The following is a 19,454-nucleotide window of genomic DNA, read 5'->3' as shown; positions in this document are numbered from 1 at the left end:
GATCACTTGTTCTTTGAAAGGTTTAAGGAAACAGTGGACCTAATAAATTGTTCTACGCGCCAAACTGTCAGTAGCTACTTCAGATCTGTGGTTTCACAATAGGAAATACCAACCTCAACTATATAGAAGACCTCTATCCTGCTATATTACCTGCTATTACCTGCTATTAGGTTCACTTAGAGAATAGCCACTGCCATTAGCAATGGTAACATGGAATGGACTTAGCTTTTGGGTACTTGCCAGGTTCTTATGGCCTGGATTGGCCACTGTTGGAAACAGGATGCTGGGCTTGATGGACCCTTGGTCTGACCCAGTATGGCATTTTCTTATGTTCTAACAGGCGACACCAACTATACTCTTACCAAAGGCCATGTCTACAAGAGCAGCAGCAGCAGCTGGTCAGGCAGCGCACAAAAGAAAGGATGCAACCAAAAGCTAATCAGCTCTGCAAATCCTAGTTCTAATTTTGTGATTGCCAAGTGTTGTGCCTCCTTTGTTTCCAGTCTTCCAGTGGCATGAAGGCTTCAGTTTTTTTTAATTCTCAATGATCCCTAGTTACATCAAATTAGTGGTCACTAAAGGTCCGTAATGTGTGTTATCTGAATTTTTAGACTTTACCTCTTCATAGCCCTCCAGTCATTCCTTGCATTCCTCCCAAGCAGCTACAGATTTTGCAAAGGGAGCTTTCATCTCTCCTATTAGCCAAAGCAGTACAGCCAGTCCCAACATTGGAAGAGAATAGTTTATATTCAAGTGTTTTCTCATTCTCAAGAAGATAGCTTAGATCTCTGAGATTTAAACAAACACAATGTGAAAAATAGGCTGTATGGTTATATATTACTATTAACAAAGAACCCAAAAAGTGTAAGAATTTCAAATAATCATAAATATAATCTCTCCTCAACAATCCATAAAATGTGGGGATGTAAACATTTATCAGACATATGAATGACTATCATATAGCACTGGGTGGACACAATAAACAAGTGCTTCCAACCAAACGTTTTTATGCTGAAAATTTTGATCATCAGTCATTCATCATGATAGTGTGTGCTTGCATATATTTTGTCGATTTTTACTGCATTCTCTTATCAAAAATATATTAAGAAACTGCATTTATCTCGGTGCTTGTTGAACTGGGAGATGCCCAAGATATTTATAACAACCGTCTGTTTTGCCCAGTATGTTTAATATCCATGATGTATATCACAACCTTCTGTTAAACCAGATATTGCAGTGTTTCAGAAGGAAACTTCCTTTATTCCTTCAGGGGTGATTCAAATACACACTAGTGATATTCGTGGAGATCCCATTTTCTAAAATAATAGAAATCCTTGAAACACAAAATAGTATGCACACAGACATTATGTACTATTACAGATCTTCTCCCATATTTAGGAAGTGCAATGGATGGATATTAAAAATGCTAATAATTTTGCTTCATCTTAAACTGGAACACTAAAACTAGAGATGTCATAACTCACTGTTATAAAGATTTTCAGCATCAGCGCTGCAGCGCTATTGCTGTCTTAGAAGCGGTGCTCAGATGTCTGTCTGTGGCTTTAATCTACCATTTTAAAAGCAAAAGGGTGCGAAATGCCGGCTGTTGATTAAAAGTAAACTCTAACAAAAATATAAGTAAACCTTGTTAGAATGTTATAAGGTATGCCAGTCTATTTTGACATTTAAACCGCACAGAGCCACTGTGTTTTAAATATCCAAAACTTTTCTCAGTGATTGAGTAGTGTCCTATGATCACCTCCCTATGATGAGGAGTTACTTGCTCTAACACAGTCCACACAAGATCTTGAAATGAGTGACCAAACTCAATACAGTGTGATACCATAGGAGCCCGTTCATCCCTCATGGAGATGTGACTCCTTTGTTTAATTAGGTGAAACCCAATTGAGTGTGGTGTTCTACCCACAAGTAGTTTACAGCAAGGGCTTTGCAGAGCATAGACAACGTGGCGCGACAGTTAGTGTTACTCCATCTGTTGACCCCTATACCTGAATCAGCAGCAATCCATCGTGTACCTGAAATGGTGGTGTCACATAAATCACAGTTGTTACATGGGGTATGTCCTGTGATATCTGAAACGATTTGCTGTGCAGAATATGTGCTCTAACCAGACGTTTGATGTTAAGTCCCCTTGTGCATGCAAATAAAGGAGGGTTCTATATTACATCATAGAACAATCTACATATAATCTGGTAAAAGAAAAACTTTGTTTACTAAATGTAAATATATGGTATGAAATCAGTAAAGAGAAACAATATCATAGTGAATATCAATATAAGCACACATCATAGTAGACATTACATAGATTAAGTAAATAAGATTGCAGTCACAGATAAGAATAAATAAAACGTAATATACAAAGAAGATTCTCTTCAGAGGTATGAGTTGAAACATGCAGTTTCCTGAGTGCTTTGATCTTTGAGCAAAGTAGCTGTTTGTAGCTGTTTATACAAAGATCTGATATGAGATGAGATAAGCTTCCTTCTTATCTTATTGCTTTTTGCTTCAGAAATTATAAAGATTTCTTCCTATCATAGTTTTTTACTTAATTTGAATTTTTGTTTATTTCATATCAGGTATTAATTCATACACATGCATCTGACTTAATGATAGCAGTGCAAAGGTTTTGCTTTAATGACAAGCTTCAAGAATACTGTGTTGAGAGAACTGTACATGTCGTTTGTCAGGGACGCTATGACCGGGTGGAGAGAAAACAATCACATTCTTTGCAGCAGAAAGACCCCTTCAACCTTTCATTTTTATGGACTGAAGTGCTTAGAATTTATGAATGCATAAGCTGTATCTTTGCTTTTTTTTTTTTTGTTCTATGGGAGGTCGTCCTACTTAGATACTGTTTTGTTTATGAAATAGTTTTTTATTTGAAATGTAATAACTGATTATAATGATATATTTTTATGATATACTTAGTTAATACCTAGTTACATACATACTTGCAGATGACATTTTGTTTCTCACATTCATGATAAAATCTGAATTGATGCAGTTTTTAGTCCTTAGTTACTATTCTCTATGTTCCTGGTATATGCTGTCTGTATGCCAATCCTACATTCAGATAGTAATTTTTTCTTTTTAGAAAGAACTAGAATAGATTTTGAAATGGGTTTGTTTAGATTTTCACCTCTTGTACCACCAGTGGGGTGGGGGAGTATGTGCTATACCTGGGTTTAACTGTTCCAGATAGATAAAAATGATTAGCAAGCTGTGCATTGCCAGTGAGAGATGTTGATGAACAAGGACCAGAAACCATACTTCATCACAGGGTGGAGAGACACCCAAATAACTTGCACATTTTGGAGCTTTTGTTATGCAGGCTACACTGAGCACAATAAGCCTGACCTTGAATACACAATGAAAGGTGGCCTATGTATTCTGACAGCAAGTTGCCCCCAAAAGTCAGAATAGGCTAACCATGTATACAACTACCTGAATTGAGATTGCAATGGATGACAATATACTGATGCCAAGCCACGGACACTCCTAGTAGATTGGAAGTACGCTTTGCTGAGGTTTGTTTTGTTTTTGGTTGGTTTTTTTTTTTTGGGGGGGGTTAATTGGCTAGATTTCTGGATCAATTAAACTCCAAGTGTACTTGAGCTTAGATGGGGTTTAGGTAATAATGGTGAGGGTCATGTGATCAATTACACAGAGCAATGGACTAATAGACTTTGCTTTTCCTCTTTAGTGAAGGTACTTTGTACATTGCTGCTTGTCTGTCGTCAGAATGAATTCACAAGCCCTGATACAAGAAGAGATGCAAAAGACCATCTAGGCTGCTTATTCTTGTCTTCAGCTCTTTTTTGGACTACCTTTATGAACATTCTATACAAAAGACTGTTGCTGCTTTGATTGCTTTAACTTTTTTTATATTGCATTTTATATACTTAGTATTAGGATCATTCACAAATATCACATGCACATAATAAGTGTAAAACAGTAAAGCCTCGGAATTTAACCCTTGGGATATTATTGGCTTTTCTTAATATTTATTTAAACCATCTTATGTTTGGCATATTCTAAAATGTCCTATACCATTAGCCCTAATGGCTACGAATGCACACAGTAATTTTCCTTGTCAAGGGGATATACATTTTTTTCCCTTTTGACAGAACTGAAAATGTATGCTTATCTGCACATTTCCTTTCTTAGTGCTTATTTCTAGATTTTTGGTGAGAGAAATGCATTGTGTTTTGTAGTACTGTATGATTCCAATGATCATTTATTTTGCTAGAACATTTTTAAGATTGTTCTCCTTTTGCTAAATATAGTTTGGTACCTTGCTGCCTACACAGGCCACAATGCAAGGTCACATATACAAAGTGGAGACATGATTTAAGGAAACAACTCTATCTCCTGTCTCACTTTAGATAAGTGAACTGTGTGTCTAATATAAACAGCTCTCTCCTAGTACTGAGTGCTGGAATGAGTTGATAGCTGTCTAAGATTAGTACAGACTGAATATAAGTTTTATGGATACATTTTTAGTTTTGGTGCACATAAGTTTCTGAAACATGTATAGAAATTGAACAATAGGTTGAATCTTTCAAGGTTTAAGTGTTCATAATTTTAGAATTATTTTTACACATTACAGTGCAGTAGCCTTTACTACAAGGGATTATTGTTTGTTTCATGAGCATCACTTAGATCAAGAACTGAACTCATATGAAGAAGAACACATACATGCTACAGTGTCACATTATATAATTTTTAAGGAACATAGTAGAAACAAATTCATGTACACTAGCTTGCTAATATAACAAGATATCACAAATCCACATTTTTCTTGACAATCTTTCAGATATCTGTTTTGGTCCAAGAAATTGTTGGTGGAATGTAAGTAGATTTTAGGGAGCTAATTAAGATTTCCGGAAGACATTGAAACACAAAAGTGGGGTTAGCTATGGATCAAAACAACCCTCAGTAAATCAATAAATGTGCATCAATATGTATATTGCACACAGCTTAGTACAGCTTAAGCATAAGAATTATTAAAGCCTGAAACACTGTCTCAGCACACTGACTCTGGCTGTTACTGATGAGCTGGTAAGGTAGGAGGCAAGAGACATTTGGTTCCTCTAACATGTGTTCTTCTAAGAGAGAAAATTGATGAGAATCAGTGTTCAGGAGACTAGTACAGGATATCTCTCTAATAGCCATAGCCAGAGTTGTAAATCTTACTGTAACTGTGAGTCTTAATTGCTATAGCTTGACAACTTCAGATGGCTAATGTTAGAGGTGTGGGTGCAAATTGAAACACCTAACTTGCAGACAATGAGCTAAAGTCAGAGAGAATAAGATATATAAAGCTGTGTGCAATTGTGAGTCACTGAATGAGCCACAAACAAGAGAGCAAATAGTTGGTTCTATATGTGGCGTTCCCTGCATCGCACAGTCCTTCATTTTGAGAATACACGATTCCATAGCAAGAAGGACCTATGAGGAGCATATTCTTTGTATAATACCTTTTCTTTATTCTTATCTCTGTGATTGCAGTCTTATTTGCTTGATTAATCTATGTAATGCCTACTGTGATGTGTGCTTGTACTAATATTCATTATGATAGTGTTTCTCTCTATTGATTTCATACCATATATCATTAATTGCATTTTACCATTTTCTACACACACTCAAGATCTCACAACAATCATTAGCAGTCATTGTCCATCCTTGCCTTACATAAATGTTTTGATTATCCACTACGATTCACATTTCGACGCGGCCTTAACCTTAGAAACACATTGGTTCATTCTTAGCTCAGTGACACTGTTTACCCAATCTCTCTGGTCACTCTGGCTATTTACCTTGCGGACACTGTTCTGCCTGCCCTCACATCCTCTCTAGCACTATGTTTGAACATCCCATTTCCCGCAAGACCTACCGCCTCAATTTTTCAACAACTTGTGCCTCGCGGGGGTTAATCTATGTGGTCATTTGCCCCTGCCCAAAATTGTATGTTGGCAATACTATCAGACTGGTGCGTACTAGAATGATTGAACATTGTTCTAATATTTGCACTGGCCGAGAATCTGCACCTTTAGTTCCCCATTGGGTCAGTTGTGCACACACTGAGATGGATTTTAAATTTCTGGTAATTGATATTGTACCTCCTCCTGCGCGAGGGAGCAATTTTTCTGAAATATTGACACACAGGGAGCAAAAATGGATCTACAGATTGGACTGTAGCTCCTGGGGGCCTTAACAATGAAATAGAATGGCATCATTTTATTTAACGGGGTCTCAGTATATTCTTTGATGCTGTTTGATTATGATTGGTGGATGCGTTTTATGCTGGTGTTTGACGCGAAAAGCTGCACCAATCAAAATCCTCCCTTTAAATTCCTGTTCTAGTAGGTACTGACCGCTCTCCCTCTTTTCAGATATGGACGATTAGCTAAGGTATGTGTCTTGGCGTCATGATGAGTTTTGCCCATATTTACAGTCTGTATGTATGTATTGATGAACTTCGTCTTTGTTTTAATTCTAGTGGTTGGAATTATACACTTTACTAGTCCTTCCCGACGCAGCTTTGGGCGAAACACTGGTCCACGTTGAGGGACCTTGTTGAGGACTGTTTCATATTGTAATGAGCTTTGGATGAGCTGCTTTGAACTCATAGAAAAATAAAAAGAAAAAATTACTTTATTTACTATTCAAGTCGTTTGGACTGTATATCTATTCTGCATCTCCCCTCTCTTTTGTGTGGATAATTTTTGGCGTGCTGATTTTGTCTCCTGCACGTTTGTTGGATTATACCATATATTACAACATTTAGTAAACCTAAGTTTTGCTTTTACCAGATTGTGTGTAGAATGTTCTATGATGTAATAAATAACCGCTCAGCGTACTTTTCACACACAAGAAAAAGGAAAAGATCAAAATTACTTTTCTGTGCACAATTCTATGACATTTGGAAGTTAATTGGCTAAGTACTCTGTATCTAAAGGATGCCAGCATGCATATTTTCCACTTATTTGACTTAATTTATAAACTGAATGGCAGTCAATTATCATAAAAGTTATTAAAAAGTCTGATCTAGATGCTGTTCGCAAAGACCACAGAAAGTATCTGCAGTTCACTGTAGCAAATGACCAGTATTGAGTTCTCTTATTTGGTCGTGTGGCATCTCCAAGGGTATTTCGAATTGCCTCGCAGTTGTAGCAGCTTTCATAGGAGCTTCATTGGACACAATGAAAGGAAAAACTTTCCTCTCCCATCAAAGAAAGGACAGTCTAATCCATGTAATTTTGTCCAGTCAGACTAGTTTTAGCTATATTTTTCAGGAAAATGTTAGGTCACGTGGTAGCCATAGTACATGTCATACCTTTTGCTTGTCTTTACCTGAGATGAGCACAGTGGCACTTCAAATTCCAGTGGAACCAACAATCAAAGTTGCTTCCTCACAAGATCCATCTATCAGAAGCCCTCATACACTTTGTGAAGTGATGGACCTAATCATCAAATTTCCTTTATGGGCAAACTTCATCTCCTTCAGATTCAATAGATCATAACTACAGATGCTTTCACTCAGTTTGGGAGCGCATTTCAACAACATTTATTCTCAAGTGGCTTGGAATATGTAAGAGCAAAAATTCCATATGTATATGTGTATCTGTATATGTGTATATATACACACCATGGTTAGAGAACGGTAGCAAGAGGTCCAAACAGGCAATCAAGTAACAATATACTATATCAGAAAACAAGAAGAGAACGGATCTTCAAACTTTGCCAAGAAACATGCAAAATTTGGAATTGGGTGCACAGAACATATTCCTCAGTGCTGTTCAACTCCCAGGCAAAGAAAATCATATAGCAGATTACTTGAGTCATTCACTGAAATTACATAACTGGCCATTAAACAACTGCACAACAGAACAAATATTTGGTCTTTGGGGGAACTCTGCAAATAGACTTGTTCACGGCATTGTTTAACCATACAGTAACCCTTTACTGTTCAAAAAGACCAACAACTAGTTGCTTAGCAACGGATGTGTTTTCCATCCCATGGAATTAAGGACTTCCTAATGTTTTTCCTCCGATACAGCTCATCGCCATGATGCTTCTCAACTTAAAAAGACAAAGGACAAATTATCTTAATAATCCCCTTCTGGTCATGCAGATATGGTTTCCGTGGGTTCAATGCTTTTAGCCATTATTCAGCTCAATCAGTTGAAAATATTTCCAACCCTGATCGCACAGTATAATGGGACTCTTCTCTATCCAAGTCTTCCATTTCATGCTGGCACTGTCTGGACGTTGAAAGCAAGCTAGTCCATTCTGTCATCTGTTCTCAGGGGTAATTGAAGTCATTCTTGAAGCCAGGAAATCTTCCTCTAGAACAGGGGTCGGGAACCTTTTTGGCTGAGAGAGCCATGAACGCCACATATTTTAAAATGTAATTCCGTGAGAGCCATACTAACTACAACCCCCCACCCTCCTGACACTCCCAAGACCTACCAAATTAATTTACTACAACCCCCTTCTCTCCTGACGCCCCCAAGACCTGCCAAATTAATTTACTACAACCCCCCATCCTCCTAACCCCGCCCCCCCCCCCCCCCCAAGACCTGCCGGGGGTCCGGGAGCGATCTCCTGGACTTGGGCTGTCGGCTGCCAGTAGTCAAAATGGCGCCAACAGCCCTTTGCCCTCACTATGTCACTGGGGTCAACCAATGGTGGCGGTAGCCCCTGTGACATAGTAAGGGCAAAGGGCCATGGACGCCATTTTGACTACTGGCAGCCGACAGCCCAAATCCAGGAGATCGCTCCTGGACCCCCGCTGGACCACCAGGGACTTTTGGCAGGTCTTGGGGGGGTCAGGAGGATGGGGGATTTTGTTAGATTTTTACTTTTTTATTAAAGATTTGTCTGCGAGCCAGATGCAGCCATCAAAAGAGCCATATCTGGCTCCCGAGCCATAGGTTCCTGACCCCTGCTCTAGAAAATCCTACAGTTTTAAATGGAAGAGATTTTCCATTGGTTGTATAACAACTAAAAAAAAAAAAACAAAGATCCATTTGTTTCTCTGATTTCAGTTGGACTTAAAATACTTTTTAAATCTTTTTAATTCCGGATCAAAGACTAATTTGTTAAGAGTTCAATTGAGTGCTATGGCAATATCATATCAGTGTTAAGAAGAGCTAGCAGCTAAATTTGTAAAAGGCCTGAATCCTCTTCCTCCAATAAAAAATGAACCTACCCTCTGGGACTTGTACATTATTCTTGCTCAGCTCATGAACCACCTTTTGAGCCTTTAGCAACAACAGCCCTAAAATTTCTTTCTTGGGAAGTATTTTTAATAGCAGTATCCTTGGTATTTTTTTCCTAAAGTGGTTTCTCAGTTTCATTTAATTTCAAATCTTTTTTATTGAATTCTTCACACACAAGAAAATCTAAACAGACAAGACAATGAAAAAATGAGCGAATATATTGATTAATCCATAGTTATATCAACTTTTTACACAAAAACACATGCTGGTAAGAGTAAACAAGCTCTTCAAACCCTGGATTGTAGAAGAACTTTATTTTTCTACTTAGAAAGCTCAAAGGCTTACAGGAAATCACTCCAGTTATTTCTTTTAACCCAGTAAAACAAAGATTTTTGGTCACGAAACAAATTTCACAAGGATTTCTGACTGCATTTAGAATTGCTATACTTAATCAGGCTACCAGCTTCACAAGAAGATAAAAGCACATCAGGTTTGAGCTACTGCAACTTCTTTAGCACATCTTTGCTTTGCTTCCATAGAAGAAATCTACCAATATGCTATTTGGTCCTCTATCCATACTTTTATTGAAGATTACTACCTTGAAGACACCTCCCAGCAGGATAGCACTTTTGGCCAAGCAGTACTTAAAAACTTATTCAACTAATTGCTTCAGCTTTCCTTCTAGCCTCTTCAAATTCCAGTTTGCAATTTCTCTGTTAATATAACAGTATAACAAATGCTTGCGTGCATCCCTTAACTTGGAAGTCCCACTTGTGTGTCTGATATAATCTGCTTGCCCCCAGAGAGAGACAGCAGGACAAATCAGCTATAGTCCCACCCAACTCCCCACAGAGTTGAAACTTTGCTTGTAAAAAGAGCAAGAGGACTCATACAGAAACGATTGTGTGGGAATACTTGCACATGCTGAGAAAAACTAGGTCTTTTTTAGCACTGAGAGCACATTCCATGCTGGTGCCATTGGATGATGTCACCCATATATGTGGCTGACTTGTCCTGCAGTCTTCAGAGAACACCTGTCAAGATAAGCAACTTTGCGTTCTCCACTGAACTAATCACACTCGGGACAGCCTCTATTACAATGTGGGTAAAAGTAGGCACTTGTGGCACTATAAGTATTTTTATTGCATAGAGGTTACAGGGTGGGAAGTTTTCCAAAAGCCCTTTTTACCTGGATGTATATGTGCCCTCTGAATGTATATGGTTGTCTCTCTCGCTTTCTCACCATCTGTATCTATCTATCGATAATTTGTGTGTGTGCACACACATACACAAACTTAATTTTACTTATGAGCCATCATGAGTGATGTTGCAGAGGTCATAGCTAATAAGTAAAAGTAAGATGATGGTTTTGTAGACAAATTCATGCCACTGTTTGAGGCCAGCTGACAGGCAAATAACTTTTTTATAAGCCAATATTTTTTCATACATGGTATATGTAAAAGTTTGTGCTTGCACATATACTGTATGTATATATAATCATATCATATTTTGTTCTGCACACTTATGGGTCTTTCCTCCAAGATTTATTTTGGCACATGAAATAAAGTTCTTGTGGCTTTATTGCCTTATATTTGTGGTAACCATAGTGGTTCTTTCAGGGGAGTGGGAAATATAAAGCGAGATGACAGCCCTTAATTGGAAGGCTAGTGAATAGGCGTGCTTTATTTATTAATTTTTTTTGAGCACTGACTGTTCTTTATTCCCATTTTGTAATTAAAAAAACCTATATAAATGAGCAAATAGAAAAATTACACTAAATTCCAGATATCAATTTGTGCTACTACAGGATATAGAAAAAAATCACAAGAAATTAAGCATTATGTCAGTCCTCTGCTAAAGCACATGACTTAAACTCGGAGCTTGTTACATACCTTACCGGTGTAGGGTTTTTTTGGGTCATACAGCCTTGGCACCTAGAATACTTCAGCTACTGGCTTACTGTGTAAACACACAATTTATACCACACCCAAGGCCACTCTTCTGGTTTTCTTACCTTAATTGTATGATTTTGAGACAGCTTTTTTTTTAAGCATTGGTACCTTTTGATGTATTGTTTTGTAGTCACCAGCCAAAATTGAAGTTTATAACAGTTTTGAACTGAAACATTGGGACATTAGATATGCTTAAACCTGAGTCAAGAATTTGATATAATAAAATTATTTTTATAAATATGTGACATGTAAGCATTTTGCGATCAGCTGCTGTATTTGACCTTAGGCAGGGCTTTTTTTCCTGGTGGATGAGTATTAGGGAATTTTAGAAATCCCTTCGAATTTCACCAGAAAGCAGTGAAATCATTTTGAATGGAGCCAGTGTTCTTAACCAGAAGACAATTGGAATCTTGCAATAACATGAAAATTCAATAATGGCAAGAAAGCAACAAACTTTATAGAGGCAGTTGAAGATCAAATTAATGCCTGTTGTCTGAACCCTTGCACACTAAGGTGAGAGTGGGTTCCCACTTTGGCTACATGTCCATGCACTATAGTTTCCAATGTACCAAGTAATGGGACTTGCTGAGATAGCACAGCACCCAATCTGGAGGGCAGGGGATGATTTATGTACCATGCTCCCATATCTCAGTTAAATGACAATGCATTTATTAAAGATCCCCTACAGAGACCAATTTACATAGTTCGTGCTCTGCATTTCATAAAGAGCCTCCACGTATGATTTCTGTAGCAGATGATATATTCTTAACTGATTATTTTTTATTCTCTTTCTTTACAGAGTTCTAATGGCATTTTAACAGATTTTTTGAGTTTCTATACCTTACCCTCCACAGTTATGCACCACCCTGTTCATAAAACCCTCAAGGCTGCATATTCCTTCTACAATATTCACACGGAGACTCCTCTCTTGGACCTCATGAATGATGCACTTATTATTGCAAAATTGGTAATTTATTTTTATTTCCTATTCCAGAAAATTTAATAAGTCCCATTAAGGAAAACATATGTGCTGCTTCTCAACTAGTTTGTTTATTGGCATTTGATATTCTGCTTTTTATCATGAATGGCCTCAAAATGAATTACAATAAATTTATCTAGCTTTTATGTGAGAATTTGCATTGATAGTTTGAAAATTTAGTTTTAATAGTATTTTTATGATGAATAGATATATGGTATTATTATTTTATAGATGACTTAGATTTTAAGTATAGGCATAATTTAAGACAGTTTGTTTTTTAAATTTTTACTTTGTACCAGATGTTTTAGAAACGGCACTGTTAACTTTTATATTATGATTATTGGGTGCCTTATTGTAAACCGTTGTAATGGTCCATACTTATACAACGGTCTATAAAAGCTTAAAAATAAAAAATAAATAAAATAGGTTACAATAGTGTTAGATCGTCAAACAATATTTGTTGAGGATCTGTATATTTAAAGACAGAATAATAGTTCTTTTTATTGTTGCTGTAGAAATAATACTTCTGTGGTAACTTGGTTGATGGATAGGAAGTTTCTGTTTTGAATGCTTGGCTAAAAAGCCATGCTTTAGCTTTCTTCCTGAAGGTGAGGTAGTGGGACTTCAAGCATAGGGATAATGGAAGCATGTTCCAGATCTTTAGTGCATAACTGCTAAAGGCCCGAAGTCTGGTACAGGACAGGCTAGCAGAGGCCAGAGGCAGTGTGGAAAGTAGAGCCAGTTGGGAAGATCTGAGTTCTGTATTAGGGCATAGGGGAGAAGGAGTTGGGAGAGATTCTGGGGCCTGTTTGTTCATGTACTTGAAGATTAAGCAGAATGTTTTGAATTTGATTCTGCTCTCCATTGGTAGCCAGTGTAGTTGAGACAGAATAGATTTTATGTGGTCAGATGCTTCTGCTCTTACTAGGATTCTTGCTGCTGTATTATGTAGGTGCTGGAGGCATTTTGAATTGTATAGGGAAATGTCATTGTATTAAGAATTGCATTATTAGTCTGTTCTGCTGGTGATTAGTGCATGGATTACTGTAGCCTTATTGTGTTTAGATAATTCTGTAGTTGGCGTATCTGACGCAGGCGCATGAATGAGGTTTTTACTACTTTGGATATGTGTTTTTCCATATTGAGGTTTTGATCAAGTATGACCTCAAAGCTTCATACTGATTCTTTGGAATGTAAGGGCGTGCCTAACAGGGTTGTGACCATAATGGATAACCATGGCAGCTAATCCAGAGAAGTTCTATTAGTCTCTTATAAAGAAGCTGAATCAGAAGATATTTCAAAGTGCCTTGATGTTTTCTGTAATTATCTAGAATAAGTTGTCTGCTGAAGTACACTGCAAATTGAGGAACTTACTCCAAAACATTAGGAGGTCCATATTGAAAGGGGTTTGTCTAGCTAAATTAGAATTTAACCATTGAAACTGAGGTTTTGAAATTCTATCCATTTGACCTCTCCTGATTTACTGGATAAGCTGTTAGCCAATTAAAAACTTAGCCGGATAAATCAGGAACAAGCAAGGATAATCTGGGGCAGAGCAAAGTTCAATATCCAGCTAATTTTAGAACTCTCTCAGAGCAGGCCTAAAGTTAGCCAGATAAACTTATCTGGCTAACTCGCAGATAGCTGGGTAAATTCAGTTTCTCACAGGACAAGCAGGATGGTAGTCCTCACATATGGGTGACATCATCAGGATGGAGCCCAATCACGGAAAACTTCTGTCAAAGTTTCCAGAACTTTGACTGGCCCTACTGGGCATGCCCAGCATGGCACTAACCCTGCAGCCAGCAGGGGTCCCCCTTCAGTCTTCTTTTTTCTGCGCAGCAGTAGCCTTGCGGTAAAGGAGCTCTGAAGAGATTCCTGACAGGAATTTTCCTCACGGAATTATTTAAAGTTAAATTGCCCCACAGGGGTCCCTCCTCTAACTTTTCTCTGACCGCGGTAGTCCGGTAAGTTTTTACCCGTTTTCAGTCTATTACCGTCGAGTTTGGCCCTTGCGGCCTACTGGCCATCGACTGTACTGCGGCTCAATTTTTTTCGATGGCCAAGGCATCGGGGTTCCATTGGTGCCCGGACTGTACTCGCACCATGTCTATCACAGTCCCCCATGGAGTCTGTGTAATGTGTTTAGGTCGTGAGCACGATGTCCTGACTTGCACCAAATGTGCCCTTATGACACCAAAATGTCGCAAGGCCAGAATGGTGAAGATGGAACTCCTCTTCCGTGCTCAAACCCCGACTCCATCCATTGCATAGACGTCGTCGGAACCGGCACCGTCGACTTCGTGCCAGCATCGACCACCGACCGGTGACCAACCGCCATAGACGTCTTCATGGCCATCAACACACTCTACTCCCCCTCAAGATCGAGGGGATCGCAGGGCGAAACATCGCAAGACTCGGACTATCAAGGGAGCGAAATCATCGACCTCGCCACCGTCCGAGCCGCCGTCGAAGAAGCCCCATCCAAGAAAGGCACTGACCATTCCTACGACTGGGTCACCGAGGCAACCCTCACCCGATCGGGGTTTTGGAGTCCCGATTCCGCCTGTAAAGGTGGTCCTTCCTGCTATGATTCTGCCTCCCTCTTCTGTTCCGGAGCCGGGGCTGCTTGCTCCAGGTCTCCGAGAAGAACCGGACCGGCTGGTTCAGGAGGCCATCGACAAGGTGATGCAACATCTCCAGGTTCCTCCGGCACAGATTTGTGGAACCTGTCATCGACCAGATGCTAGCACCGCTGCTATCCAGAATGGAGGCGCTGATGGCCGCCCTTCCACCGATGGATCCCAGGTCTCCAATTTCTCTGCCCTCCCTGATGACAGCTTCATCGGGAGGAGAAACACCGTTCTGCATCCCTCCATCGGGCGTTTTGCCTCAGCCATCGATGCCGATACGTCCCTCACCACTGATTCATCTGTCTGTGCCGATACGTCCACCGGTGCCATCGAGTCATCCATCGATGCCCTCTATGCCTGCACTGGTGCCTTCGATGCCATCATTGGTGCCTCCAGCGATTCCTCCGATGTTTTCGGAGCCTAGACCGGGACCCCCGGTATCCAACCCCCTTCACTTCCTAAAGGACAGTCTGCTGATCCTTATGACACTTGGGGTGATGATACTTCAACAGACACCGATGACTTACCTTCACCACCTTCTCCCACTGAAAGTAGAAAGCGTTCTCCTCCAGAGGACCTCTCATTCATAAATTTTGTAAAGGAAATGTCTGAGTTGGTTCCTTTTCAACTGCAGACGGAACAGGATGATAGGCACCAGATGATGTAGTTACTCCAATTCCTGGATGCCCCCAAGGTAATCACCTCTATTCCCATTCATCAGGTCCTTCTTGATCTCCTCAAAAAGACCTGGGAAAACCTAGGATCAATTGCTCCAGTACATAGAAAGGCTGACACTACTTATTTAGTTCAGTCAGCCCCAGGCTTTCAAAAATCCCAGCTTGACCACCACTCAGTTGTGGTAGAGCGGCACAAAAGGCAAAAAGGTCAAAACCCCACTCGTCTACCCCGTCTGCTAAAGAACAAAAATTCCTAAACATTGGTCGACGAGTATTCCAAGGGGCCATGCTCATCTCCCGAATTGCTGCCTATCAGCTTTATATTTATTTATTTATTTAAGGATTTTTATATACCGCGGCATGTTAGAAAACATAACCTCGGTTTACAATGAACAATAAATCAGCAACAAGCTTTACAATCCAAACAATTTAGAATGGTACATAACGGATATAAATTAAAACCAGAAAATAATTAACATCAAATAATCCATTGGGGGCGCACTTACCAGGTGGAGGATATATAACGATACAAATATATATAATTTGGGAATATATAACAGGAGATGTAAATTACTTGGGAGTCTGGAATTGACAGATTAAAGAATCAAAATAGTCTTTACAAAAGTAAGAGTAGTGCAAATATATAGATCAAAGAATGTGTTTAGCGTTATTGTATAGTAACTGCTTGGTGGTGATAAAGATTATTGTATATGTAGCATACAATTAGTATTATCTTAAGGGGAAATGTTCATAAATTGTAGGCTTGTTTAAACAGCCAGGTTTTCAGGGTCAATATAATAGGGTCATCTTTAAACAGATACAGGACTTCTCCGAGTCTCTACCTGAACAATTCCAAGACCAGCTACAAACCCTTGTAAACAAAGGATTTGAGGCAGGCAAACATGAGATTTGAACATCGTATGACAGAGTGTCTGCAGCGGCTATTTCGGCAAGACGATGGGCCTGGCTCAAGTCTTCTGACCTTCGCCCAGAAGTGCAAGACCGGTTGTCCAACCTACCATGCATCAGAGATAATCTGTTCGGTGAACAGATCCAACGAATGGTGGCTGAATTAAAGGACCATCATGAGTCCCTTAAACAGCTCTCTTCGATGCCTTCCGACTTCTCCTTACGACAGCCCTTCAGAAAGGACTCTAAGAAGTCATTCTCCCGTCCAAGGAAGGCCTATCCACCACCAGCAAGGTCCTGTACTACGAGATCTTATCAAAAGCCTCAGACTCGCCAAGCCCGAAAACAAAAACTACAAACAGCTCCCCAGCCAGGACCTGCTTCAGGTTTTTTACTTCCGCTTGAAAAGCAGCAGCCAGATTCCTCTGTCACATATACCAGTGGGAGGTCGATTGTGCCACTTTCACAACATGTGGCAGTCAGTCACAACCGACCAATGGGTATTGGCAATCATTGCTCAGGGTTACCATCTGAACTGTCTCTCCCTGCCACCGGACTCCCCACCTCTGCAGATGTGGAGAACATCCGACCACTCCATTCTTCTGGATCAAGAGGTCTCCCTCCTTCTCCAGTCAAGAGCAATAGAACCTGTTCCGCACTCGCAGCAAGGCTTCTCGGTTCTTTCTAATCCCCAAAAAATCAGGGGGTGTTCGTCCAATATTGGACCTACGGGCTCTCAACAGATACCTTCAGCGGGAAAAGTTCAACATGGTAACCTTGGGATCGCTTCTACCTCTTCTACAAAGAGGAGACTGGCTCTGCTCTCTGGACCTCCAGGACGCATACACCCACATTGCGATAACTCCAGCTCATCGCAAGTACTGAGGTTTTTAGTAGGCCCCAAGCACTACCAATACCGAGTGCTTCCATTCGGCCTAGCATCTGCACCACGAGTCTTTACCAAATGTCTCGTAGTTGTTGCAGCTTTCCTCAGAACCCAAGGTGTTCACGTCTACCCCTACCTGGATGACTGGTTAATTAGGGCTCCAACTCGGCAAACTGCTTGGTCGTCCCTCGATTTAACTCTACATACTCTAATTTCGCTAGGATTTTTCGTCAATTACAAGAAATCTTGTTTAGCCCATTCTCAAACCTTGTCGTTCATTGGAGCAGACTTGGACACCTTGCAAGCAAAACCTTTTCTGCCTCAACAACGAGCATTAACACTCGTGTCTCTCACTCACCGGTTGCAATCTCAACATGCTGCAACAGCTCACCAATTCCTCATCCTTCTGGGACACATGGCGTCCTCAGCCCATGTCACACCAATGGCCCGCTTGGCCATGAGACTCATGCACTGGACTCTGAGGTCACAATGGATTCAAGCTATTCAGCCTCTGTCGAACATTGTTCACATAACTGACTCACTCAGTCTGTCTCTCACCTGGTGGAAAAATCAAAACAATCTCCTCCAGGGATTGCCCTTTCAAGTTCCAAATCCTCAAGCCATTCTCACCACCGACGCTTCCAACCTCGGGTGGGGAGCCCACGTGGACGATCTGCAGAGGAAGCCAAACACCAAATAAATTTCCTGGAACTTCGAGCAATACCATATGCTCTCAGGGCTTTTCAGGATCGCCTATCAAATCAAGTCATCCTGATTCAGACGGACAACCAGGTGGCCATGCGGTACATCAACAAACAGGGAGGCACAGGCTCCTTCCTTCTGTGTCAGGAGGCTGTGCAGATTTGGGCGGAAGCTATCTCCCACTCGATGTACCTCAAGGCCACCTATTTGCCGGGAGTGGACAATGTGTTGGCAGACAAGCTGAGTTGCGTCTTCCAACTGCACGAGTGGTCTCTCAACCCCTCGGTAGCAAACTCAACCTTTCAACAATGGGGATATCCTCAGATAGACCTCTTTGCGTCCCCTCAGAGCCACAAAGTGGACAATTGCTGCTTCCTCATTCGCAGCAAACACTCTCAGCCCAGAGATCCATTCTTCCTCTCCTGGGCAACCGGTCTGCTCTATGCATTCCCTCCACTTCCTCTTCTCTCGAAGACTCTCGTGAAGCTACGTCAGGACAAGGGAACCATGATCCTGATAGCACCTCACTGGCCCCCACACCAAGTGTGGTTTCCAATCCTACAGGATCTCTCCATCTGCAGGCACATTCCCTTGGGAAAGGACCCACTTTTGATCACTCAGAACAACGGGTGCCTCGTCATCCCACAATCTTCAGGCCTTATCCCTGACGGCATGGATGTTGAAAGGTTAATCCTTCAACCACTTAACCTTTCAGACCCAGTTTCCCGTGTCTTTATTGCTTCATGGAAGCCTTCCACGAGAAAATCTTATTCCTATAAATGGAAAAGGTTCACATCATGATGCGCTGTTCAGTCCCTTGATCCCTTTTCCTGTCCAATCCCAAAGTTTTTGGACTATCTCTAGCATCTGTCAGTCATGTCTAAAGACCTTTTCCATCAGAATGCATGTCATTGCGGTAGCCGCCTTCCATAAAAGTGTCGGGGATGTCCCTATATCAGTACAACCCCTCGTAACATGCTTTTTGAAGGGCTTGCTCCACATTAAGCCACCTTTACGTCCTCCGGCCTCTTCTTGGGACCTTAACCTGGTTCTGTCGGCTCATGAAGCCTCTTCACTCCTGTGACCTAAAATATCTCACATGGAAAGTGATTTTCCTTTTGGCTATCACTTCAGCTCGCAGGGTTAGTGAGTTACAGGCCCTTGTTACCTATCCGCCTTACACTAAACTCCTGCAGGACTGGGCGGTACTCCACACTCACCCTAAGTTTTTACCTAAGGTAGTTACGGATTTTCACATTAATCAATCCATCATATTACCTACCTTCTTTCCCAGGCCCCATTCCAATCCAGGGGAACAGGCTCTGCATACCCTTGACTGTAAACGTGCTCTAGGTTTTTATCTAGACCGTACAGTTGCCCACAGGAAGAGCACTCAGTTATTCGTCTCTTTCTACCCCAACAAATTAGGGCAACCCGTGGGTAAGCAGACTCTCTCTCCTCCTGGTTG

At 40.7% G+C, this 19,454-nt stretch overlaps 1 protein-coding gene across 1 annotated transcript in view; it reads left to right on the top strand.

The window, feature by feature from the left end:
* Positions 1-19,454, top strand: part of NMT2 (N-myristoyltransferase 2) — a 188,454-nt gene that overhangs the window by 134,654 nt on the left and 34,346 nt on the right. Inside the window, 1 exon segment of the mRNA XM_029588818.1 lies at positions 12,000-12,167. Coding sequence (XP_029444678.1) covers positions 12,000-12,167 — 168 coding nt within the window.

This window comes from Rhinatrema bivittatum, chromosome 2 (assembly GCF_901001135.1).
Source record: "Rhinatrema bivittatum chromosome 2, aRhiBiv1.1, whole genome shotgun sequence".
NCBI classification, from domain to species: Eukaryota; Metazoa; Chordata; class Amphibia; order Gymnophiona; family Rhinatrematidae; genus Rhinatrema; species Rhinatrema bivittatum.
The sequence above is the reverse complement of the archived record's forward strand: the minus strand, read 5'-3'. Positions and strand labels throughout refer to the sequence as shown.